The sequence below is a fragment of the Phacochoerus africanus genome, chromosome 15 (genome assembly GCF_016906955.1).
Source record: "Phacochoerus africanus isolate WHEZ1 chromosome 15, ROS_Pafr_v1, whole genome shotgun sequence".
Lineage (NCBI taxonomy): Eukaryota > Metazoa > Chordata > Mammalia > Artiodactyla > Suidae > Phacochoerus > Phacochoerus africanus.
In genome coordinates this window covers 14097589-14123241 of record NC_062558.1, presented here as the reverse complement: position 1 = coordinate 14123241, position 25653 = coordinate 14097589, and the positions used below count along the sequence as shown (strand labels likewise).

General features: G+C 45.3%; 1 protein-coding gene across 5 annotated transcripts in view; it reads left to right on the top strand.

The window, feature by feature from the left end:
• The first annotated feature begins 15383 nt into the window (after positions 1–15383).
• The window catches only part of PINX1 (PIN2 (TERF1) interacting telomerase inhibitor 1), a 73991-nt gene continuing 63721 nt past the window's right edge, over positions 15384–25653 (top strand). Inside the window, exons 1-6 of one of the 5 annotated variants that reach the window (XM_047759945.1) lie at positions 15394–15537; positions 19281–19747; positions 20135–20163; positions 20878–20987; positions 22943–23035; positions 25448–25526. In XM_047759945.1, the coding sequence (XP_047615901.1) occupies positions 20955–20987; positions 22943–23035; positions 25448–25526 (205 nt within the window). In that variant the 5' untranslated portion in view covers positions 15394–15537; positions 19281–19747; positions 20135–20163; positions 20878–20954. Of the gene's footprint in view, positions 15576–19280; positions 19748–20102; positions 20164–20877; positions 20988–22942; positions 23036–25447; positions 25527–25653 lie in introns of those variants that run through there. The other 4 variants (XM_047759944.1, XM_047759942.1, XM_047759943.1 and 1 more) reach the window with 4 other exon arrangements.

Genomic DNA, 25653 nt, shown 5'->3' with positions numbered 1-25653 from the left:
AGGTAAAAAAAAATTTTTTTTCTTCTTCTCCCAATCCCTCTTTTATTGTTGATGTCAAGGAATTTAAGTATGTTGTGGTAAAGACCAGAGCATCTGCTGTCTGCTGTACTGGATGTTCAGTGACTATTGACCAAACCCACTTCCACCCTTGTCCCTGGGCTGACTGTGCCTGTTCTCTGAGATCCCATTCCTGGAAATCTCTCTCAGATGGGGCAGCTCCACAGTTAACGGTAAATAGTATTAAATCATTTCAGGAACCAAGAATAGGACACCAGAACCCAGTTCTGGACATTTCCAGCAGGCTTCACATTTGCCTGGAGACAGCAATAGGAACTCAAAGCACAGAGGAATTTGGGGGCATTTCTTTAGCCTTTAAGCCACACTGCATATCATCTCATTCCCTAACAGGTGAACGTCCCTTCGCTCATGGAAATACAGCGGTGATCACAAATCCTAAAAAGTTAGTTCAGTGGCCACCTGCCAGCTCAGAAACACACCATTTGTAAAGCCCAGATCTAGCTGGGCAGAGCTTTAGGGATTTATCTCAGAAAGAACATAGGCGTTTGCTAAGGCCGTTCAAGCAAAGCAGCTTGCACTTTTAAAAACCCCCATTGGGAGTTCCCATTGTGGCACATTGCTAACGAACCCGACTAGGATCCATGAGGACGTGAGTTTGATCCCTGGACTCATTCAGTGGGTTAAGGATCCGGTGTTGCCATGAGTGCAGTGTAGGTTACAGACACAGCTCAGATCTGGCCTTGCTATGGCTGTGGCATAGGCTGGCAGCTGCAGCTGCAATTCGAGCCCTAGCCTGGGAACTTCCACATGCCGTGGGTGCATCCCTAAAAAGGAGAAGAAGAAAAAAGTCCTCCACTGGAGGAGAGACCTGGGGACAGCAGTCCGTGTAGACCACAGCTGGCTTGGAGATGAGCAAGCACTTAGTGGCACCCAGAGCAATGAACAGAGGGCTTGGAGCCCCACTGCCTCTGGACCCCAAAGGACCAGGGCTTGGGCTGTATGCTGAGTCAGAACTGGGGGAAGAGCACAGGGAATGCTTCTAGGGCAACCAATTTACTCTAATGGGTTGGGGTTGGGTGCTTAGCTCTGGGAGGGCAGGGTAGGAAATGAGACTGGGAAGCCCAGTAAGGTGAGGTCTCTTACCGCCAAAGGGAAGAGGACAGGTGAAGGCCCTATGCCAATAGCAAGGGACACACACACAGGTTCTGCCTGAGTCCACAGCCTGAGGGGCAAAAGAAGCCAGGGACCCCTGCTGGGGGAAGCAGTGCTGAGTGGGATCCGCCAGGGAGCAGAGCCTGCAGTGTCCAGTGAGCTTTCTTTTCTTCTTGAGGAATATAGCAAAGTGTGCAGAGGAAGCCCTCATTTCCTCCAGCGGCCACATTACAACCCGGTAACTGAGTGCTTCCTGGGCTCCCAGCACCTCACACTGTTTCAAAGGAAGGAGACTTTCTAACAGGACAGAGGAATTTGTGTTTCTTCTCTTTCTCGGGGGTGGGGGGTAGGTGTGAGTAAAGGGGTGGTTCGCCTATGCAGGTCACTCATGTGAGGCAGGGGATCCTACCACCTGGCCACACTCCAGGATGGGAGCCGGGGCTGTCCACACCTTACATAGGACTGGCGGATCCCAGGCTCTTGAGTGGCAGCCTGGGCTGTCTGAAACTGTCCCCTTTTAATTTCACCAAACCATGAAGAGTTTGCCCTACTCCGTTAGGAAGAGCGAGTTCTCTGTGGGTCTGGGCCCAGGATGTGGCTGGAGGACAGCTGGAACAGGGGTTCTGTGAGGCCCCAACTGGCTTCTGGCCTGACATTTGGGCCCAGGGCCACCAACATCTGCCCCCTCCTCTCAGAACAGAGAGAAGAGCTCTTTGAGGCTCCCCAGGATGTCTGCATCTTCCAGCCTGATGGGTTGGTTCTAGAGTGGAAGAGGTTGATTCTTTACCCTTCTTCCCTCTCTTGTCCTGCAACGTGCATGTGAAGGCTGTCGCCTTGACACTTCATTCAGCCACATTTCTCTCTTTTGGCCACCTGCCCCACTTCCAGAGGAAAGCTCTGCAGCAACAGTGGTTCTTCCTCTCAGATGTAAGTTGCAGTTCTTGACTCTTCCCTCTGCTGTCTTTTCCAGTACACAAAGCTCTGAGAGTGGCCTTGGCAAGGGCCTTCCTTTTGCCAGTTCAAGGCCCCTCAGTCCCCGCCCCCCCTTGCTCCCCCCCACTGCCTCTTGCTTAGTGATTCCATTCTCCTTTCCTGGGGGTGACTCTGGATGGCGCAATGGTGGGACCTCCATCACGGTTTCCTTCGATCCTGTGAGGTGGTGCTGCTTCCTTTCCCAATAGCCTGGGATGGGACAGGGCGTGGGGAGGGGGTGGGGGGGTGGGGGGGGTGGAGCTAAAGCACAAAGCAGCATTTTGCCCAAGAGGCTCATGCTAAAACAACTCTTCTTATCTTTAAGTCCAATGGGAAAGCTCAGTGACACAGGAAACTCCTTCAGATGCTTCATCCTTCAGCCCCAGATTTCCAGTCCTTTTCTTGTTGGAATTTTAATACCATCCGTTATTATCGTTATTTTTATCAACAGAGGAAGAAACTCGTGCTCATGAGTTGTGCAAAGGATACCATCTTTTGTTACTGTTCAAAGGGGTAAAGACCATTAGTGAACTGTGTTTCTGTTCAGATATCCATGTCTTGTGCTGGGTTGATTTCAGATTGGTGCATGCTTACTTATCAGGGACCTCTGATTCTAACAGAACAAAATCAGCTACTTACTCTAGTTACTGTAAGCAGACACATACCTTTTACTGTAATTTGAAAAACCTTGCACTGTAATGGTTTAAAAACAACAAAGCAAATCTTATCGAAACTGGTTTTGTATTTTTGATTACATCTGACTTTTCACATTTTTATATCCAACTGTGACCACGGTAGTGCTTCCATAGCTTGTGTTCAAGGTCCTGTTTCTTTCCAGGTTGAATTCTTAGGGTTGTGTTGATGCCAAATGATTCAGGGGCAGGACTGGGGCCTGGCTAGCAGACCTGTCAGGGGGTTGAGTGCTCCTCCGCAGATCACCGGCTGGCAGCAGGGAGCCTGGGGACCCAGTGAGCCGACGTCGCATTCCATTGCGTGAACCCTCACAGACAGCTCATATCTCCAACTGATTTAAGGCCAACGGCTTTGGCCAGACCTTTGCCAAGGACTCTTCGAACCTGAGCTGCCCCCACCCCTGCACTACCCAGCATCCTGGGTAAGGGAGGACATTTTTGCAAACAAAACTTGTGAAATTAATTTGTGATTATGGTTCGTTTGTTTTTTTGTTTTTTTTTTCTTCTTGCTGGAAACGTGCTGGGAACTGGACAGCATGATGTTAATCGCTCTTTCTGCTTTTCCAAACCAATACACCTGTTGTGCTCTTTTGCTTCTTAGTGAAGAAAATTCTAGACACAGACCTAACAATGAACTCTTTTCCTCCTGTATTTCTGATTAGCAATTCTCCCTATGTATTCCTACCTTGTTGAAGTGTTTTCCTTCTTAGCATTGCTTCTCATATTTTACTTTATTTTTTTACTGAACAACAACAAACCCACAAAGGAACAAATAATCTCTTTCTCTTTTTCTCTTTCTCTCTCTGATGTGTAATGTTGTGTTGTCCAGATTCTGTATAAAAAATATGTATATGATGTATCTGATATTTGGCAGCCACTGGCTGTTACTTTAACCAATATAATTAACAAAAAAATGCATAATGTTGGTGTTTGATTTTTTTTTTTACAAAAAAAAAAAAAACAACCTAGTTAAGATGTTTGTGTATTTTTGCATGGTTAAAATGTACTTAGTGCATTGAGAAACGTTGTGGAGGTACTCAGTGAAAAGGCCGGTTTACTTTTTGATTCTAATGGTGATTGGTTGTTGACCAGACTATTCCCTATGATGTCTGTCTTTAATTTAGCATAATTCTATTTATAACTTGTTTTATTACTCAAGATTCAGCATAGTGTACTATCTATCTCTATTGTATTTACTGTTCCTTAAAACCAGGTTGTGGAAGTTCACGTCGTCTGGCACAGATGTCTCCATTGCCGATTTCTCTAAGTTATGTTCCATTTAATTTGCTGTACAGTCCAGATCTGAAGCACCCCAAGCCCAATAAGCAAAGGCTGTCACCTCTCCTTCTGGAGGTCTGTTCCTCTGAGCAGTACTGTGGTTTTTCCCTTGCCACGGAACATCTATTTTTTTTTTTTTTCAAATCTAGTTATGTAAAGGAGGAGAAAAAGACAGGAAGTTAGGCAGAAATCTAAGAATTCTTTATGTTTTGTACATAATAGTACATATATTATAGATAGACAGGCAGGCAGACTTTATGTGTGTATTAAGCAGAAAGGCAATTGAAGTTATCCAAAGACTCAGAGAGAGAGAGAGAGACCCTGGATTTTTCTCCCTGGTGTGTGTCACTAGATCAGTATGAGAGCTGCAGAAAAATTGTTTGTCCTTCCTGTGCCTCAGTGTCACCACATGTAAGATGAGGAAGGGCAGTGTTTGGGAGGAGTGGAGAGGAGAGGCAACTATACTTTCCTGAGTCTTCAGTGCACTTAGAGCAAGAGCAGGGTCTTTACCCGGGAGATGTAATCACTGTGTGTCTGGAGACCATGCTGTCAGCATCCTCTTTCCTCAAGATATTCAGGTCCACTCGGGGGCCACCTTGGATTGGCATTATCCTGACTTCCAAAGTCTTCTCTTTGGCCAGGTGGCTCCTGCACAGCTTGGAACGAGGTGGGATTGGTAGACACTATCTCTGGCAGATGGAATTGACTTTCTGTCTCCTGGATTCCTATCTTTTCTATAATCCAGTCAGAATCACGGGCTTGCTTTTCCTCAGGCCCACAGAAGTTTGACACTCTGTATTTTCCCACCGAAAACTGTTAGGCCCTCCCCACCCCCACCACTGGGAACCAACATGCACCTTTGATACTAGAAGCACCTGCATTGCCAGCATTTGTGGTCTTGCAGATGTTGGTCTTTGGCAGAAAAGTTCACCTCTCTCCAAATGGTCCTGTCTTTCTTCCTCAAATCCAGAGGATAGGCTAGTCCTCTGAGGTCTTCAGGCTTCTTGACACATCAGTCCTGATGGCCAACCAGGTGGAGACGAGGACTTACTCTGTCCTCACTCTTTGAGGCTCTTGTCATCCTACTGGGATGTATGTGGCTGTGAGCACTGAGCTCATGGCTGGCCATTGCCAGCAGACATCTTTCAAAATACATTGACATTTTCATTAGGTTGAGTAGCACTTGCTATGTTTCCTCAGAGTCAGGGTTGACTGCAAAGTGGCAAGATGAGGAAACTGAAGCCCAGGAAGAGAGAGGAAGTGATTTTTCCAAAGAAACATAGCTAGAAATTTGTGGAGCTCCTGCACCACAATGCTTCTCTGTCCCTCTCTTGACTTGTAATGGGTAGCTAAGAGTCCTTCGAATTTTTGAAATTTATATGGTATTTTCCAAAGTGTCATGTTTTATATAACTTTCTGGGAAAGAAAACAGTCTATTTTCTTAGTTACTGCAGTCAATGTGAACACACAGATCAACCCCCAACCCCTCAAAACCTGGCTGTCTATAAACCAAATTAGGAGGGTTGGGATTTTGAATAAGAAATGAGCTGATGTCTTATTTACCTATACTTTCAGGGATGAGGAAGAATAATGAGAGTAAGAAATGGCAGGAACTAAATCTATAAACTTACTAAGTCTCTTGCTAGAACAGATCTTTCTAAAATAATCCAAGTGGTCCGTTCATCCACCCAGCCACCCTATCTCTTCTTCAGCTGTTACAACTTTCTTGGGTGGCTTCCACGCCCAAGGCATCAGATCCCTCCAGAAGAATATTCCACAGTTCCTTTTAGCTGTCTGTTTCAGGAGGCCTACAACTTTTAAGTCTTCCTAATTCTTACTATAAATTCCCCCCCTCCATTCTGCACCTCTCTCTGCTAAATTTTATCTCAACTGAGCCACCAGAACCCAAAGTGTAGTTTCCTTGTGTAGAATGGTGTGCCTGGAACTTTCCTGGGTGTCATTCTTCTAAAAATGGCACAGGCCTACCTACCTCTCTTCCCCCTGAGGGGTTGGAAGTGCCTGGCTTATGGGGCCTCTTTTCCTTTGGGAAAACAACCTTTGAGGTGTGTCCTCATAGGCTTACAAGGACTTCTTATTGCTACCAGGGCCCGTTGTTCCCTACTAGTGTCATCACTGGGAAAAGCCCAGTGTCCTGCCTTCCTTTCCCTAGCTTGCAGTTCTTCAAATTCTTTTTCTTATTAAAAGGAAAAATGTCTTTGATTCCAATTAGATTACAGTGCTGTTTCTCTAAAGAGATCGAGTAACTTGAGCTGAAGATTTGTAAAGGATTGATTCCCTGCAATGGCTGTTCTATAGCATTTTACCCCCCTACCTCGTCAGCAGGCCCCCAGTCAGGCTCCAGAGAAAACTAAACACGGCCAGGGGCTCAGGAAGGACATCTGGTGTCCCTCCTGGTGGTGGTTCCCCTGAGAGGAAGAAGCTACCATGACTACATTGTCCCACAAAACCTTAGGGGAGGGTGTCTTCTTTGAACTGTTGGGGCTGAAAAGAGATTTTGAAGAATGTGCCCCCCTTGGCTTGATGGAGAAGGATATTTGCTATTAATCATGTTCTCAAGGCTAACTGGCAGGATTTAGAAAAACAGCTCACCTGCTTTACAAAGTGGTAAGAGCAGAGCTGAAGAACATGACATTGACTTAAGGATGTAAATCCAACCAAAACATCTTAATCCCTGCAGAAAGAGTGCTGGGTTCCAGTTCCGGCCCTGCATGAACTCCCCATGTGACTGTGGGCACTTAACTGCTGGGTACTGTCTGTAAAATGAGGGATTAAGCTAGATAACCTCCCAGGGGCTTTGTTTTGTATTGTAGATATTTTCAAAACATATGTTTAAACACATATGAAAATAGAATTGTACAATGAAGTCCCACAGAGCTACCAACAGACTTCAACAGTGATCAACTCCTGACCAGGCTTGTTTTCATCTGTACCCCCGTCAGCCTACTGATCACATTGGCTTTATTATGGATTTGTTATTATAATCTTTGGGTTCCTGGAAAAAATGTTGCCCCATTTTCTTAGGACCAAAATAAGATGGCTTCCACCAGAGGAAGATCAGGCAGGGCACTGGTCCCTAGACAGCTGACCATTGCAACTGGCATTTCTCCTTCTGCACATCTTATCCCTATGAATGCTCCTTGTTGAGGTGGTGCTGAGTAATTGGAGCACAGCCACCCCTGGATCCAAGACCTTGCATCCTCGGGCCCCACACATGGAGAAATCTTGCTCAGGCTGCAGCCTAGTGTGACAGGATGGAGGGGCCATTATCTCATTTACTGAGCCCACCTGTGGTTCACCTGCTGGAGTGAGGAGCTTTCCCTTCTAGCAATGCCTGAGAGCTAGTTACTCAATTCCAGGGCCTCAGCAGTCAAATCTCCTTCATCTTGCCAGAAACCTGCCCAGTATGGAGGCCACTCTTAAGGTTTATCCTTCCCATGGCATTTCAAGGTCTGTTTCCTTCACTGCAGAACAAGGGCAAAGGAAAATGTTCTTCCACCTGCTCTGTTCAGTCTTTTGTACATTTCCTTGTGATTCAGGTCAAAGGAGCTTCTTTCACTCCCTTAAAGATCCAGCCATGCGCTCACAAACCTTCCCATGACCTCACATTCCCATGGACTTCCCATCTGATGTAGGGGGAGCATTCCTGAACCCAGAAGGGCTAGCCCTGGTCTCCAGCTGAGCCAAGGTCTCCCTGGGGCATTCGGCCTCGGGCCTTGCTTTCCAGGACGCAGGGTGTTCAAGGCCAGAGGGGCCAGATGGTCTTTGGCAAAGGACTTGCCTGAACTCTGCATGAACCTTGGTGCTCCCACTTTTCACTCAACAGTGACCATGCCTGCCCTCCTGAAGGGACCTCGGGAAAGAGAGTCTGGAGCCTAGAAACCTGGGTCCTGTTGCCCCAAGCCAGAGATATGCCTTCTCTTCTGTGGAGCCTTCTAAAGGGCAAACCCTCTGCTCCTGCACACTGTCTGTATTTTCCGAGCTTTGTGAGCCAAGGCCTCCGGTGCTGGGGGCTGGGAGGTAGCCGAGGACAACGGGACTCCTTCTTACCTTTTGTTTACCTTCAGTCTGGCTGAATTTAGCTGCCCTTAACTTCTAGTTTGCTAACGTCCTTATTGCCTTAACAGCCACCTAACAGTTAGAACCAGAAGAGAAAGCCCCGTCGGCAGCATTCATTGTTAAGCCCCACATTTGTCACTGGCTCCCCTTCCCCTGTGCTGCTGTGCCTGAAAAGAGGCCCAGCCCTGTCCCCTAAGCGCTGGGTTGGCCTCTTGCTGAGACAGAAACAGTTCCCAGGTTGAAGGCAAACCCAGAACTGCTCAGGCGGGGCTACCCACTAGCGTTTCCCCTCCTGCCCCCCTTGCTCAGCTTCAGATCTGGACTCCTCACGCTCTTTGCGCCACCTCTTGCTCCAGAGACCCTCCACACCCCATCATTCTCCGAGCCGTTCCTGAGGACCATCTAGACTTTCCGTTCTCCTGAACATTCTATCCACCTTCAGCTGCGGCATATCCTTTAGCCTCTCCACCAAGCTCTTTAAAAACACAAGGCAGTTGCTGTCTTCCCATGGACAATAATGAATGTATCTACTGTTAAGTGCAGACCATGTAGAGAAGTGGCTGGGTTAATCAAAAAGAGGATTTTTGTAAAGCCTGTTTATTTTTTTAAGTCAGTTTTGAGCATTTCTATTTTATCACCCTTCACATGGTTTTGGGGAACCCAAATTGTATCAAGGTCTCATGCCAAAACAAGCCAAAAGTTGTTTTCTTTACCTTTTTCCTCCATGCACCATGATTTAAATGATTGTTTCAGTGTCATTTTAAATGTTTTCTTGTAACATGTACTGACGATAAAAGTCATCTTGACAAAAAAAGATTTATACATGAATCAGAAAGTATTTATTTCAATTTTGTACCTTTCCATTTTAATACATTATAATGTATTGACTCAACTGAGATACTATAAACAGTTCATTTTAATAACACATGTGTAGTGTGCCTTTTCCTTTGTTCATGGTCGGGGAGGGATGACAGATGATTGTGGAGTGGAAAATTCTGGGGGCTTATTGGCACCGGTGTGAGTAAAGTACGGACTCTGATGGGGCCAAAGTCTCCTCAGAAGCAGCTGGAGAGCAGAAAGAGGACATGATGTTCTGGGGGAAGTGAGGAGGTAAGTGGGTGGGCCCTCCAGGCATGACTGACATACCCCCTCACAGGTAGGAAAAGCCCGGGACACCAAGCTACTGAATCCTGGAGCCTGAACACAGGCTGGCAATCAAAGGCTGGGATAGGAGCCATGGAGGGGAAAACCCAAAGCAGATAAAATGAGAAGAGGCTAGAGAGACAACTTTGTGTTAAAAATTGGAGATGGGGTGTTGGAGGGGGACAGAAAAGTTCTAGGATGTGTTTCCTGGAGAGAGTCCTCTGTCCCCACCCCACCCCCAATACTTTATGCTAGAAATTCTGCAAATGAGTCCCTGGGGCAAGATGCCTTCAAATGAAGCCCACTGGCAACTGGCAAAAAGGTTTCTCATCGCTCCATGAGGACAAGTCCTTACTGTTCTACTAAGATCCGCACAAAATCGAATACAATAGTCCCCACGCTGGGCTTTTTACTGCAGCGTGAGGGCAGGTGGAAGCAAGAAAGGGGGATCCTGGACAGAAAGGGAGGTGGCCTCCAATGCAAGGGCAGGTGGGTATGGTTGGGGGCTTAATTAAAAACTATCCCAAGCAGATTTGGCCAACAGGGTGGTGACCCCACCAACCCCATGACATTAATCTCTACTCTCCTCTGCGTGTTTGGACAAGTTCCATTTTTTAAAAAGTGTCATCTTAGAGAAGAGAGCAACACTGCTGGGAAGGAATCCTCCAGCCCTTTCTTCCCCATAGAAGTTTAGCCCAAGTGGGCTTCCTCTGGGGTGGGGGCTGGGGCAGAGGACAAGAGTTCATCAGCTGGGAGTGCCTCCAAGACTCTGAGAGGCAAGATCAATCAAATTACCATTTGACTGATCTCCTTCAACACCCTTGCTCTCCAACGCTTCCCCTGACCCCTCCCAACTTTTAAATATAGAATGCTCTACACCTGCCCTTCTCAGGGTTCTTCCCTCTGGCCTAGGTCACTGGAGGCAGCCTTGCCTTAACCTGCTAGCAGAGCACATCAAGGGAAGGAATCCCTGGAGGTGAGTCAAGGGGCCCCTCTTGACTTCCTTAATCACCCCAAACCCATCTTTCTCATCTTATTTCTGAGAACATTTGTGTGCCCCTGACAGGAGACAGATTAATGGGTCATTCAAGTCTTTCCCATCATGGCTCAGTGGTTAACGAATCCGACTAGGAACCATGAGGTTGTGGGTTGATCCCTGGCCTTGCTCAGTGGGTTAAGATCTGGCACTGCCGTGAGCTGTGGTGTAGGTCACAGACGCGGCTGGGATCCTGCATTGCTGTGGCTCTGGCGTAGGCCGGTGGCTACGGGCCGATTAGACCCCTAGCCTGGGAATTTCCATATGCCGCATGGGAGTGGCCCTAGAAAAGGCAAAAAGACAAACAAAAAAAAAGTCTTAAGCCAGTACTTTAGAAATGAATCAGTGGTCAACTCTCCAGCCTACAAAGGGCCGAGTTTGGAAACTCATCTACTGGGAAAGAAGGAGAAAACCCGCTCCCACCCACTCCTCTCCCAAAAATCTTTTTTCCAAAACTCGCATTAAACTGATGCATAATCTTTAGTGTGCAGAGGATTCAGCTGTTGAAAAGAGTTTGGTTTCTGAGGAAAGGATGCAGGAGGCTCTTATATTAAAGTCCTTTCTGAATCGAGTTTATCTGTTTTGCTAAAAGGTTTCATCAAAGGCAATACGGAAGATCCTTTTTAGATGCATGGGGAACAGGAGTCCAGAATGTCAAGTGCCAAGATGGATGTACATTTGAGGATTTGTGATTCTGGACCCCTTTTTCTCTGTAACTCATAGAAGTTCTGGCTGCCTTGGTCCCTAGCAGTTGCTTGGGTGAGAGGTATCTGGGTGAACTGCTGTCCTGTTCACACTTGCTGGCACACATACACCCCATTCCCAGAAGGCCCCAACACACCGCCCATCAGTCCCAGGCCCCAGATATCCAAGCAAGCGCTGCTGAGGCTGGATTGAGTCACTTCTTCAGGCAGAAGTTCAGCCATCCTCCCTCTGTGCCTGGACCCTCAGCTTTTCAACCTTGCTTTCTTCCTTCCAGCTCCTTCTTTAGCTTCTACTCTGGTCTGGGCCTGGTCTGATCTCCTCTGCCCCTAGATTTTCAGTCCATGAATTTGACTTGTGGTCCTTTTCAGTGACACAGAAGGGAAAGGTCACCCTAGGAAGGGAGTGGCTTTCCTTACCCTCTCTGCCCCAGACTTGGGCGGAGTGGAGGGTAAACCCCTATGGCATGGGTCTCCTATATTACTTTGGCTTCCAGACCTCAGAGGGTAGAATTGTGGCCACTTCCTTGCCTCCAGCACTCTCCATCCTTAGGAGAGGTTTTCTGACTGGTGCAGAGGGCAGAGGTGGTGGGGGGAGGGTGGTGGGGGGGGTGTGTTCATGCAAGTAAACTTATACTACTCCCCTAGTGACTTCTTGAAGGGGACAGAGCCACATACCAGCTCCTCACCTGACATACACCAAGCCCAGGGAGCACAGGCATTGCTGAGACACCTTCAGGAAAAAGACCTCCTTCCCCCGCCACCCACTTCCCCACTCCCCCCACACACAGTGATGGCAAAAATGTGAGGCTTGCAGTGGGCCTAGGAGAGACATATAGAGAGGAAGGGAGGCCCCAGAATCTTCGGTAAACATCACCCACCCACCTGGGATGCCCTCGTCCTTCAAAGCCGCTTCTCAGGTCCCTTAAACACCCCCCACCCCCTTGGATGTGGCAGAGGGAGCACTGATCTAACTTCCTTGAATTCTCAGACCAGACTGCAGCCTTCTTAGCTCACAGCCAAAGGGAGCTGTCTTGGGAAGAGAGGGGCAGAGTCTTCAGAGGCTCCTTCTAAAGGACCCATGAAGCAAAGCTTAGGAAAAATGTGGAACACAAAGGAACAGTCAAGCATTTTCATAGTATGTTGAAAACCCCCAACTCTACTCAAATTTTAGTTTCATGGTGTTAAGCAAACTCTCCCATCTATCCGCTGCGGAGGAAGGGCCTTGGGAATTTGGGGAGGAATTTTAGAAGATGCGCCAGGAAGGTGGAAAATCTGTGTCTTGCCATCTACCTGGAAATAGCATGTAAACATGAACAGAGAGAAGGAAAGAAAATACTTGGAAATGTTTTCATTTTCTGTTTGTTTTCTGGAAGTAGCTGATCTCTAATGGACCTTGAGCCAACAGCTCAGAATAAAATGATGTTGAATGACCTCAAGAAAACATTGATATGCCTCTAGAAAATTAGCCCTGCTTAGAGTCTAGACTCCCAATGGGTTTTTGTTTTTTTTTTTTCTTTTCCCTCTCTGATTCCTACTTGGTGAGGAAGATTCCCCAGATTTGCTGTTGATTGGTTGTGGTCCAATTATGGCTTCAAATACAAAAACGGCAGGCCCTTCTTGGTTTAGCCCTAGAAAGTGAATCTCCATGGGGTCCTTCTCTGAACCCCCACTCTCTTCCCTGCACTTGCTTGGAGGCACAGCTAGGGTGAGTGGGAGCTTTCCAAATGCCCTTCCTAGATATTAGGTAAGAGCAAAAGGCAACAAATAACTAATAGACAATAAAATGCAAACAAGCCAGACCCCCACACTCTGCCCTCCCCCACTTTCTACATGGGATCTGGGTGATTCCAGCTCTGTCCCAGTAGACTGGTCTGTGTGCTGCTTATTTGGAGAGCAGCAGAAGCCAGAAGATGCTGGAAGGAGTCAGGGAGAGCCACTGGGAGGCTCGAGAAACCTCCTTAATGGATCCCAGGATGTCCAGCATCACTGCCACGATTGAGTCCCTGCCTGATGTGATGATTTCCCATCCTCAGGACACAGGTCCTTGACCCCAGCTCAGGTTGGGAAACCCTCTTGGTGGTGACCAGGCCATCCCCTCCTCCTTCCTCATCCAACTCCCACCCTTTGCAGGAATCTCCCTGCCCCATCCCCACCCCCTTTTCCCACCACCACTGACAGCCCAGGAACTATCTCAAGATAGAGAAACTGAAGTTATCAACACCTCCTCCAAGGCTAGAGAAGGCTAACCTAAGACAATAAAGAAAACGATCATAAGGCAGTGAGGAAATCAGATTTTTTCCCTTTTGATGCCATTATGTGAATTTGTTCTCCAGACCCATTTTCCACTGTTGAGCTTTACAGATTTTGTGGAAGCTAAAGCTTGAAGTTAGAATATTTTGATAGGAAGGATCAACAGAGGAGGAATGGCAGGCCAGAACAGGTGCCAGGAAACTAGGAGGCATTTCTGGACTGGGATCCAGAGAAGCTTCCCTGGGCACAGCAGGTAGCAAGGGTTTGTCTTCCTATTTGAGTTTTGATATCAAAGACTGAAAGAGAGGACAAACCACTCAGGAGGCCTGGATGCTGCGAGCCCTGAGCTGGTATTCCCTGAGCCTGTCAACTTAAGCAAAACAGTTATCATGGACACACTGTCCTATTCCAAGGAATAAGCCACAGAAGCAGGGTGGAATTTAATGCAGATCACAGGGGTAATAACCCGGCAACACTGGGCACTCTCCCCCCTACCCCCCAGCCAGAATGGGTAAACAATTATCAGCAAGACATCTCATCAAGCATCCATTTCTAGTGCATTGGATCTCAGAGTGGGGAGGTGCTCCTCAACTTGTGTTCCTCATGGTGCCTGAGGAAGACTTGCGAGGACCGAGGGGGACATCCTCCAGGGAGCAATGAGCCTTCCATTCTTTGGGTAACAGCAACTAGATCTGATTAAAGTAATTCTCTAAAAGTTTTTCAGACTTGGAAATAATCTCAGAGGTTACCCTTCTTCATATATTGGGATGGTGCTATCAGAAGAGGTGAAATGACTCGCCCTCAGGCTCACTCCAAGTTGGTGGCAGAGTTTAGGTTCTGTCCTGTGCTCTGACTGCTCCCCCCGCCCCAGCCCTGCATTGTATCACACTGGTGCCTCTTAGGAATGCTATGTTTAACTTAACTAACGATACTCAGCTTTATTTACTTTAGTTTTTTTTAGTGCCACAGGTGCAGTGTATGGAAGTTCCCAGGCAAGGGGTTGAATTGGAGCTGTAACCACAAGCCTATGCCACAGCCGCAGCCACGAGAGGATCTGAATGGAATCTGCGACATACATCACAGCTCACAGAAACACCAGATCCTTAACCCACTGAGCGAGGCCAGGAATCAAACCCACATCCTCATGGATACTAGTCAGGTTTGCTACCTTTAAGCCACAACAGGAACTCCTAGGTTCAGTTCTTTTAAATATTTTGAAAGTATTTATCACCATCACCTAAAGTGTTCTTCGTAAATCATTTTTATTCATAGGAAAAAAAGAACAGAGTATATTTCAACCCTGAGTTCATTCATACCTTTGGTTGTTCCCACAAAGTAAGGCCATCAGCATCCACATCCTTGGAAGTTTGTTAGAAATGCAGAATCTCTGGCCCTATCCCAGACCTGCTGAACCAGAGAAATGCATTTCAACAAGATTCCCAGGTGATTCACGCGAACATTAAAGTCTGAGAAAGCCCTGCTCTATGCGAGTCTACCATGAGCCTGAAGAATAAGATAGAATGTCTTGGAGTTCCCGTTGTGGCTTAGCGGCTAACGAACCTGATTGGCAACCATGAGGACGCAGGTTCGATCCCTGGCCTCGCTCAGTGGGTTAAGGATCTGCAGAGGCGGCGGGGCTCGGATCTGCCATGGCTGTGGCTGTGGCTTAGGCCGGCGGCTACAGCTCCAATTGGACCTCTAGCCTGGGATCCTCCATATGCAGCGGGCGCGGCCTAAAAAGGCCAAACCCCCCCCACCCCAAAAAACAACAAAGACAGAATGAGAATGTCTTACACTGAATCTTTCTAAAAGTGCACTATCTATTCCTAGCTGACAATTTAAAAATACCAATAAGATTCTGTAATTTAAAAAAAATTCAAAACTCAGTAACAGTTCGTTTTAGTAGATTATACTCATAGATACTTCACAGACTCGTGGAATTCTGGAGTTGGAACAAACCTTTTAGTAAAGCCCGCCTTGACCCAAACGCAGAGTCCCAATGCGTCCGCGCCCCGCTCACCCGCTACCGCGGGAATTGGAAACTGGTCGCGTCTCACTGACGTCAGCAGTGCGCGCCCTCGCCGCTGCAGTTCGCCCGGCGTGTGAGTCCTGTGGTTCTAGGTTCTCAGTAAGTCGGACGCACCGGAGCCAAAGTCGCTCAGGTTTCGAAGCCCTTGGCGTCACAGGCTCGGCGACATGTCGATGCTGGCTGAGCGTGAGTGCTGGGCGCGGAGGGTGGACCACGGCCCATGGGTGAGGGTTCCGGATAACGCGACGGCCGGACCGTGTGGCAGGGGCGTGGGTTGCTGGCGCGCCAGTGGATCGGGAGATTCCGGGAGCCGGGGTCCCGGAAGCCCGGTTTGGCTGGCCCTGGCTGCCGAACCCAGCCCAGCCTTCCCCGAGTTAGCTACATGTCTGCTGGTGAGAGACTTTGAGGGTCCACTTGGGACGCTCATCTTCACTCTCGGACCCGGGCACTCGCGCGGTAAATTCGAACGGGAGTCAGGACACCGGGTGTGGGAACCCAGACTGGCTATTTCATTTCCCTAGGCCTCAGCTTCCTCTGGATAAAAGAGGCGGTTGGGCTAGCAGTGAAATCCTGTTCTCGATGTATTGAAGCCAGAGAAAGAAAAGCAAAGGAGTTTGAAACAACAAACACTGGAAGTTGGCGTTTTTTAGGGGAGGCAGGGCTAATGAGTGTTTTTAAGTAAGATTGTGGCAGTTTTGATGTTGTTAGTTGGAATTATGAACACTTCTTTTAGAGAAGTGTTGGCTGCAACGCCCGTCATGCCTCATTTGCCTTTGACATTTACCGTCACTTGGAGTGAAGCTGGTTAATTCCCTCCATCTGGAGAGGCTTTTTAACTTCTGAATGCTACCTGTAGCTAAGGCCGCCGGCCACCAGATGGCAGTCGTGTGTTGGTCATGAAAAGCTGGCCGGTAACTTTCTTGAAAGTGAACTAGGACCAGAAACAGCTTGTTTATCAGATCAACAGCCATTGAACAGGGGTGCCATGCAGTAAATGCTGTCGGCATCCTTTAATCTAAGAGGGTAGGGGAAATGGAAGCACAAGATGAAGTGGGTAAGGCAGCATTCAAATTTTAGAGGGGCAGAGATTGAGGTTCAGAGGAAATATAATGCAGCTTAAGTCATGGAGGTAGAAAGTGACAAAATTCATCTAGTTATATATCTTTACGTTCTTGTCACTAGAGTCAGCAATCTTCTATTTTCTTTTTTTTAAATAGAGACTTACAGAAGAGAGTATGTTTTAGACTGTGACCCTACTACATCTATTTTCTCATTTGTATATCCAGCGTGGCTAATATCTCCTGGTTTTAATGTTCTTTGGTGTAAGCTTAGTTCAGCATACACTTGGGAGCATTGGCCCTGGCTCTGCCATTCATTTATGTCTCTTTCCATAATCAGTTTCCCTAGAGCTATTAAAAATTTCTTTGAGTGGAGTTCCCGTCGTGGCGCAGTGGTTAACGAATCCGACTAGGAACCATGAGGTTGCGGGTTCGGTCCCTGCCCTTGCTCAGTGGGTTAAGGATCCGGCGTTACCGTGAGCTGTGGTGTAGGTTGCAGACGCGGCTCGGATCCTGCGTTGCTGTGGCTCTGGCGTAGGCCGGTGGCTACAGCTCCGATTGGACCCCTAGCCTGGGAACCTCCATATGCCGCGGGAGTGGCCCAAGAAATAGCAAAAAAAAAAAAAGACCAAAAAAAAATTTCTTTGAGGAGTTCCTGTTGTGGCGCAGTGGAAACAAATCAGACTAGTTTCCATGACGATGCCGGGCGGGGGCGGGGGCAGGGTCCATCCCTGGCCTTGCTCAGTGGGTTGGGGATCCAGCATTGAGCTGTGGTGTAGATCGCAGACGCGGCTCTGATCCCGCTTTGCTATGTAGCAGGCCGGCAGCTGTCGCTCGCATTCGACTCCTAGCTTGGGAATTTCCATATGCCACATTGTGGCCTTAAAAAAGAAAAAATGGAGTTCCCGTCATGGCGCAGTGGTTAACGAATCTGACTGGAAACCACGAGGCTGCAGGTTCGATCCCTGGCCTTGCTCAGTGGGTAAAGGATCCGGCGTGGGCATGAGCTGTGGTGTAGGTTGAAGACGTGGCTCGGATCCCGCGTTGCTGTGGCACTGGCGTAGGCCGGTGGCTGCAGCTCCAATTAGACCCCTAGCCTGGGAACCTACATATGCAGCGGGTGCGGCACTAGAAGAGGCAAAAAAGACAAAAAACAAGAACAAATTTCTTTGATTATGTTCATCACTAGATTGGCTTAAAAAAATCAATGACATGGTGAAGATGAAAACAGTTAAAAGTATATAAAGTGATAACACCGTTGTGAAGTTCCATATGTGGACGTCAGTAATTCAGATTGCTTGATTTGAAGAAAATATTTTCAGTTCTCCTCTCCCCACCCTGACTCCAGATTTTCAAATCTTTGGAATGATAATATATATTTTGGTTATTTTATTTATGTACTTATTTTTTTGGTCTTTTTTTGCCTTTTTTAGGGCCGCTCCTGCGGCATACGGAGGTTCCCAGGCTAGGGGTCTAATTGGAGCTGCAGCCACCAGCCTACGCCAGAGCCGCAGCAACGCGGGATCCAAGCCATGTCTGCAACCTACACCACAGCTCATGGCAATACCAGATCCTTAACCCACTGAGCGAGGCCAGGGATCGAACCTGCAACCTCTTGGTTCCTAGTTGGATTCGTTAACCACTGTGCCATGATGGGAACTCCCATATTTTGGTTATCTTTTAAAAATTTTGCTAAATTAATGTTTATGGCATCTTTTCTAATTAGATGCTTAGAACTGGTTTTCTTATTTTAGAAATGAGAAAACAAAAGCATAAAAAAGTCCCAGTCCCATTATTTCATTACCTAGGAATTATTTTATCTGATAGTTTATAAAATTGGGGCAATTCTGTAGGTATGGTTTTATAATTTTTTCTTCCTAATTAATGTTAGTGAACTTTTTTTCTAAATTAGGTAGACTATTTCCTTTGTTTTCTCTTGCCATATAGACTATATTTTGTTTTCTTTTATCTTCTCCACAGATGCTTACACGAGTCTTAAAATCTAGTAGTTTTCTTTGTTTCTCAAAAACATTCTTTATCCTACATTTAATTATCAAATATTATTTTATCAGTTCTTCCCTTTGTAAGGTAATAAATCTAGACTACAACAAACCTCCCTCTGTACAAGAGAAGGATTTCACTTATTCTCATTTCCCAGTCCTTATTTAATTTGGAGTCTTAGACCCATATTTTTATCAAGATACTGCTTTTTTCATAGACTTTTTCCTTTTCAAGATCATTTTTTGACACTTGCAATTACTACATTTTCTAATCAAATCACACTGTTGTTAAGGGATTTTAATGGTATTGCATTAAGATTTTATGTTGCAGTTTCCTTAATATTGAATGTGTCTTGAATAATGATTTTAATAAGAATACATAGGTGATATATTTCGTATTAAATATTGTTTTAATAAGAGTACATGCTTGAATATCTGAAAGTGTCCTTGGGCAAAAACAAAAGGACGAAACTTCTGTCCCTGGTTCTTGGGGCTCAACATATTTTTTCAGAGTTAGCTGAACTCCTGGTGTAAATGTTGTGGTATTAGGCTAGCAGCTATTGTGTGGAGGGTGGTTTACTGGGGCCACCCTGGAGTGTCCTGTTAGATCTCCATGCAGGAGGAATCCCTGCCAGAGGATGGCTCCCTCGTCATCCCAGAGAGTCATTCTGCAGGTTCAGGGCACTCTGCCTTGAGCTCCTCCTTGCACCTATCAGCCTCATGTGGGAAACGCTGCCCTACTCCATTGGTTGAGAATTGTTGTCTCTGGGAAAGAGGAGCTGACCTGGTCTGGCTCTCCAATCTCTTGTGTCAGCAATATAGTTCCCCTGTCCATACGTTTGTGACATAAACTGTGCCGTCTTTGTTGCAGGGTGTTGGTGTGTTCATTCTCAGAAATGTCTCCTTCATACAAGCCCCAGTCAGAGACCCTTGGCAGACACTGCTGTGTAGAGACATGAACTCTGACACACACCAGGAAGCAGCCTCAGAGAGAACCCTGGTTATCAAGGCCCATCTCAAATGCCACCTATTAGCAGAGGCAGCGTTGGGCTGTGTGTTTCTTAAGATAAGTAAAGTGGTAGCTTAGTCATGTGTAGCATTTTGGGGCCACCTTTTCCCTGCAAAGCACTGTAAATTTGAGCCCTACTTGCTTTGCTTTATAAGGAGTCTTTTTCTACCTATGTGCTAGTAAATGTTGATTTATTTTTGCTTGGGTATAGATAGTTGTGGGTCTCTTTATTGATTTTCCATGCAGTACACCGAGCCTCTGACTGGAAGCTGTGTTACTTTTTCATCTGCTAGGAGACTGCCAAGGCGTGAACTGCTGTTGGCAGTGAGGTACTTTGCTTTGCTTGGTGCAGGAGCTCAACAATAATAACCCCTGACCTGCAAATTTCCCACTTGGCCACAATTTGCTTTGGGGTCTCATATGCTCGTTTAATAAACTTTTGGTTTTTTTTTTTTTTAAATCTCTACCATAATTTTCCTTAAAATTACAGTGATAAACTTGAGTTTCTAATGGTCAGTTACTTATATATGTTTAAAAAAAACTTGTAGGGACCCAAAGGGGTTCCCCCAGTTATCTTCCTTCCCTTTTTTTTCTTTGCCCTTTTCTTCTCTCCTTTCTGCATCCTTCCCTCTCTTTTTCTTTCTCAATTATTCGTATATTCATTCGTGTTTTTCCTGAATTCCTGCCATGGGCCACGTGCTTTTCACTTCCTACAGTGAAGCATAAGGAAGAATAAAGCATGAAGGTGAGCCTTTAGGAGATCATGGCCTAATAGCAGACATCAGAGATATAAATAGCCATCACATGGAAGAATGTTAATAAGTGCCAAAAAGGAAGCAAGTAATTTACTGCCTAATTCAGAGAAGGGGTCAAATGGCTTTCGGGTGTTTCAGTGGGAAGAGATTGTTAATATCTTTTGATTGCATGGAGGTTGACAGTCCCCAAGATCATGACTATGGTATGCTGTGGATTAAGAATATAAGCTTGGGAGCCGGTAGGACCTTGGTTTGTATAAAGGCTCTGGCTTTTGTGTGGGGGACATTAGGCACATTCTTCCCATAGGCCTCAGATTTTCTCATCTGAAAAGTGGAGATGAGAATATCTACTCTCATTGGGTTGCTATGAAAGTTGAATTTGAGAATGTTTGGATTTGGTATTGTATGGCTGTGATGACTGCTGCTGGTGACGATGATGCTGATGTCACAGGCACTTGAGGTTGCTGCCGACAGCTGAATTGGAAGGCCCAACTGATGGTGGGCCCAAAACATATAGTTTTGGGGAAACTAGGATAAATGATCCTGTTCCATTGGACAGTGAATCTGATGTCTGTATCTAATAAAACATAGCGGATGTCGTATTTCTCTGGGTATTGTGTGTCTGGATTAAGTACGTGTGTGTTTGTGAGGTGTTTCCTGGTTTTGAAAGATAAGTTGCTGATGAGATACATTGTCATTTCCAGGTCGGCGGAAGCAGAAGTGGGCTGTGGATCCGAGAAACACTGCATGGAGTAATGATGACTCCAAGTTTGGCCAGAGAATGCTAGAGAAGATGGGATGGTCTAAAGGAAAGGTATTTTGGGGGTGAGCAAAAGACGATGGAGCAATGCAGAGAGATTGTGGATCAGTAGCTCACCTATTTCTTAGATGGCTGGGAGAAAGTTATTTTGGATCAATAAGTGATTTTGGAGAAATAACTAAATTGTAATGACCTTGTGACGATAAGGTTAGAATTGAACATACCTGTGAGCTGTCTTTGTCATTTAACCTGCTGTTATTTTCACAGATAGTAAGTACCTTTTGATTAGTTACATTTGAAATCATACTTAACCATCAAAGCTGTCTGTTGCTGAGAGTGAGAGTTCATTCCCCTTGATAGCTAGACTACACATTTTCTCTATTGCCTCACATTCCATTTATTCCTGACTCAAGTAGGACTTCTACTGTTATTGCTCTACTTAAACGGTTCTTGTCAAGGTCTTTATAAAGATCTTGTTGCCAAATCAGCGGGTCCTTTTTTGTTCTCACATTACTTTATCCCTCAGCAGCATTGGATGTCGTTAACTACCCTTCCTTGAAATGCCTGTCTTGGCTTCCACAGTTTTGCCCTGTTTCTCCCTTCTGCCTTACCAGCCACTCCTAAATCTGTTGCTGGCTCTTCCTCCTCTAGATTTCTGCACTTTGGAATTCCTGAGTTCAGCCCTAGGCCCCTTTCTGTCCTCAGCTCGGTTGACTCATTCATTTCATACCATACTTTGAATGACCTAATTCCCGAGAACTGTCACCACATCTAGTCCAGATCCACATCTGTCTTCTGAGCTCCAAAGTTAGAAATTCATCAGTCTGCTTAATGTTTCTCCTTGAGTTAACATCTCAAGTTTATAATTTTTGTTATAAAACTCTTGATCCTCTTGAATCTTTTCCTTCTTAAGTTCTCCCCATTTTTGCAGATAGTATTCTATCAACTTAAGCCGGGAACCTAGGAGTCCTGCTTGATTCCTTGATCTCTCTCACTCCCTCATCCCCAGTCATCATTCCTCCCCATCTTGGACCAGCCCCTGCCATTTGTTGTCTGCCCTGATCAATGCAGCAGCCTCTCAGCTGCTTCCCTGCCTTCCTTCTTTTCATCTGGACCATTTGCCATACAAATGAGCTTTTAAAATATAGAAATTATATCATGTCATTCCTGTCTGTAAAAGTCCACTGGTTTCCCATTGTTTTAAAACATAAAATCCAGGAGTTCCTGTTGTGGCTCAGCAGGTTATGAACCTCACTACTATCTGTGAAGATGTGGGTTCAATCCCTGGCCTCACTCAGTGAGTTAAGGATCTGGCATTGCTGTGAGCTATGGTGTAGATTGTAGACACGGCTTGGATTCCGAGTGTCTCTGGCTGTGGCCAGTAGCTATAGCTCCGATTTGACCCCTGGCCTGGGAACTTCCATATGCTGCAAGTGCAGCCCCTAAAAGGGGGGGGGGGGCAAAAACATAAAATCCAAATCACTGCCATAATTTCCAAGGTCCTGTGAGGTTTAGCTCCTTTATATCATCTTGTTTTTGCTCCATGCACTCTGCTGGAGCCAACCTGGGTGCCTTTTAGGTTCTCCAGTGTAGCAGGCTCTCTGGGACACCTTACAAAAGAGAGTTAATGATTCAGGGAGCTTGGACTCTCCTTCCTCAGTGTTGTTTTGTAAAATTATCTAACGGAAAGTGCCACAGTAACACCCCTGATGGACTTCTGTTAGTTTGGTAGTAGTACTCTGCTTTCGAGCATCAGAAAAAGGTGTGTTCTTCTTGGTATTTCCATGGTCCTTGAAGGGGTCTCAAGTTGAAGAATTAGCGTTCATTATCATAAGTGCATCCTTGGTATTACAGACATATCTTGTCAGAATCCATTAGACTGTGCCCTCTTTGAGAGCAAGGATAGTGCCTCCTGGGTGGTTAGTGATTAATCAGTTGATGGAAAGGAAAGAGGTAATCTTTTTTTATACCTAATAAAAATGCAAACTCTTTGTGCTTACCCTCCACAGGGTTTAGGGGCTCAGGAGCAAGGAGCCACAGATCATATCAAAGTTCAAGTTAAAAACAACCACCTGGGACTTGGAGCTACGATCAATAATGAAGTGAGCAACAGTGTGTCTGGTGGGGTTTTCCTTGCGTAATTGTAGCTCTGGTCAATATAAAAATTTAATCCATTCACATTGATTGATTGGTTCAAGTGTGTATCATCCATGTTTTGGGTAACTAGCGAGCCACCCTACTGTGCCGTTGTGTTGCCCTAGAGGATTCTTTACTTGCTTGTGCCTAAGAGGTCCAAAGTAGTTTTATTGCTAAACTTTGGATATATTCTTTTTAAAGATATATTCATTTCAGGACAGAAGGGGATTTTCACCTTAACCTGTATTGTAATATTAGCTTATATTATTAAAATCAGCTTAAATTATTAAATTATTATATTATTAAATTCCTTTCAGAAATACTGCAAGAAAGTGGTCTTTTCCTGACCTGTTTTCTGGTGCTGACTGTTGGTTTATAGCAGTAGAATTTATTCACATTTCTTCTTAAACACTAACTCTTTGAAAACATGACATTGTAATTAAAAGTTCCATCGCTTAGAGTTGCCATAGTGGCTCAGTGGGTTAAGGACTCCACATTGTCTCTGTGAGGATGCAGGTTTGATCCCTGGCCTCGCTCAGTGGGTTAAGGATCCTGTGTTGCTACAAGCAATCTGAGGTGTAGGCGAAAGATGTGCTCGGATCTTGTGTGGCTCTGGCTGTGGTCTAGGCCTCAACTGAAGCTCCGATTCAACCCCTAGTCCAGGAACTTCCATATACCGTAGGTTTGGCCATTAAAAAAAAAAAAGTTCATGGCATACCATGCCTTTCATTTTCAGCACCATTGTTCACTTAAGAAAATATCTAGGCTGAAAGCAGTCAATAAAATCTGGTAGAAAATCTGGAAAATTACTTTAGGTAAACTGAATTAGTTTGCTTAGTTCAGTAGCTCTGAGTAGTAGACTGGGGCAGCTATAATTGTTTGGGCCAATGGCTAAAATCTTAAGTCAGTAAAGGAAGAGTTTAATATATATATTTGTCCGGTTATCATCTTGTACACCTAAAACTAATACAGTGTTATAGGTCAGTTATACCTCAGTAAAACTGAACCAAAGGGGAAATATGCTATAATTTTCTGATAACAAAATCCAAGACCATTGCTCCAGAATGTTTGGAATGTCACACACTTACAAGATGGAATGTTTAGCATTATCTTATGTATTTTCTTCAATTAATAAACACACTCTGCACAATTTTTTAGGAAAGAGTTTGTATAAGGTTGATTTTGAAGGTAGTTGTGAGAGGTGAATATACACATGCACTTAATTTTTTAGGGGAAGCATCATCCCACGAATTTCTTTAATCTGCCCTTACCTTAAGCATTCTTTAAAAAACACATATGAATGGCCACTGATTAACATTTGTGGCTTAAGGGCTCCCAGGAGTAACACCCCCACAGGCCTTGTTTACTATAGGGAGGCTACCTACGGCCAGGTGGACATTAATCCCTAATCCCCTGTAACTCTGTTTACTGGGAAAAAAAGGACAAAGAAACTCTGAGACTTATGGGACATTTCCACCCCTAAGATCCTATTGGACAAGGACTGATATAGGTAATTGAACAAGGCGAGTGGAAGAAAACCACATCTTTCTGGATCCCACATTGGTCCCCCCTCACCCATCTTTAAGGGATAAAAATTCTCTATAGGACAATAGAGAAAGGGGGCTCTTCTCCCCCCTCGTATTAACAACCCTGGAGCTATCTGTTTTTCTTTAATGAAAACTTTGCTTGCTTTAAAAAAAAAAAAAAAAAAAAACACATATGAGGCCAATTCCTAAAATGAAACCCTGCTTTCTACAGGTTTATATTGTTTTGGAGATGTTCATTCTCTTTTATCCAGATTCTCTTTGTTTATAGTGAACTTATTACCTGACAACTTTATAAACAGGTGCCGGTTGACCAGGGGGCTTAGAGTCTGAACTCTTCTCTTTCCCAGGGGTGTTTTCTAAAACTTGGGCAAATGCAAGCACCTCAAATTGAGCAAAATATTTTAAGCTCAAATGAGCAAAGAAGAGAGCCCTCACATCTATCACTGTTATTTCCCTTTGCCCTACATAATTTTCCCTTTGCGAGAAGAAAAATCACTTTATTTTGCTTCATTTTAATATTTAGGACACAGGTTGCCTGTTGTTTATTTGACCATAAATTGGCTTGATAAGTTACATACTTAAGCAAGGCTTAAGCTTCTAAGGTGCTCATTTTTAATAATGAGACAGATAAATTGCATTTCAAATTTATACTGTTCCCTCTTCGTTCAAATTTATAAAATAATATTTTGGTGAAACATTTAAAAATTCACATTAAGTACTAGATTCCCTTGATTCCGCTATATAGCTTTTTTTAGTGTAGATAAACTACAGGCTTGCCTCTGATTGTTTTTGTTTTTTTGTTTTTTTGGTTTTTCTTTTTTGTATTTTCAGGACAACTGGATTGCTCATCAAGATGATTTTAACCAGCTTCTGGCTGCACTGAACACTTGCCATGGGCAGGAAACAGCAGGTAGGGAAATCTTTGCTTTTTATGCATTAGACTTATAGAATACATAATCTCAATTTAAAAGATTTTTATCAACTCTTTTTACTATAAATATCATATGTGTGAAAATTAGTTGACTGAAGCTCTTACA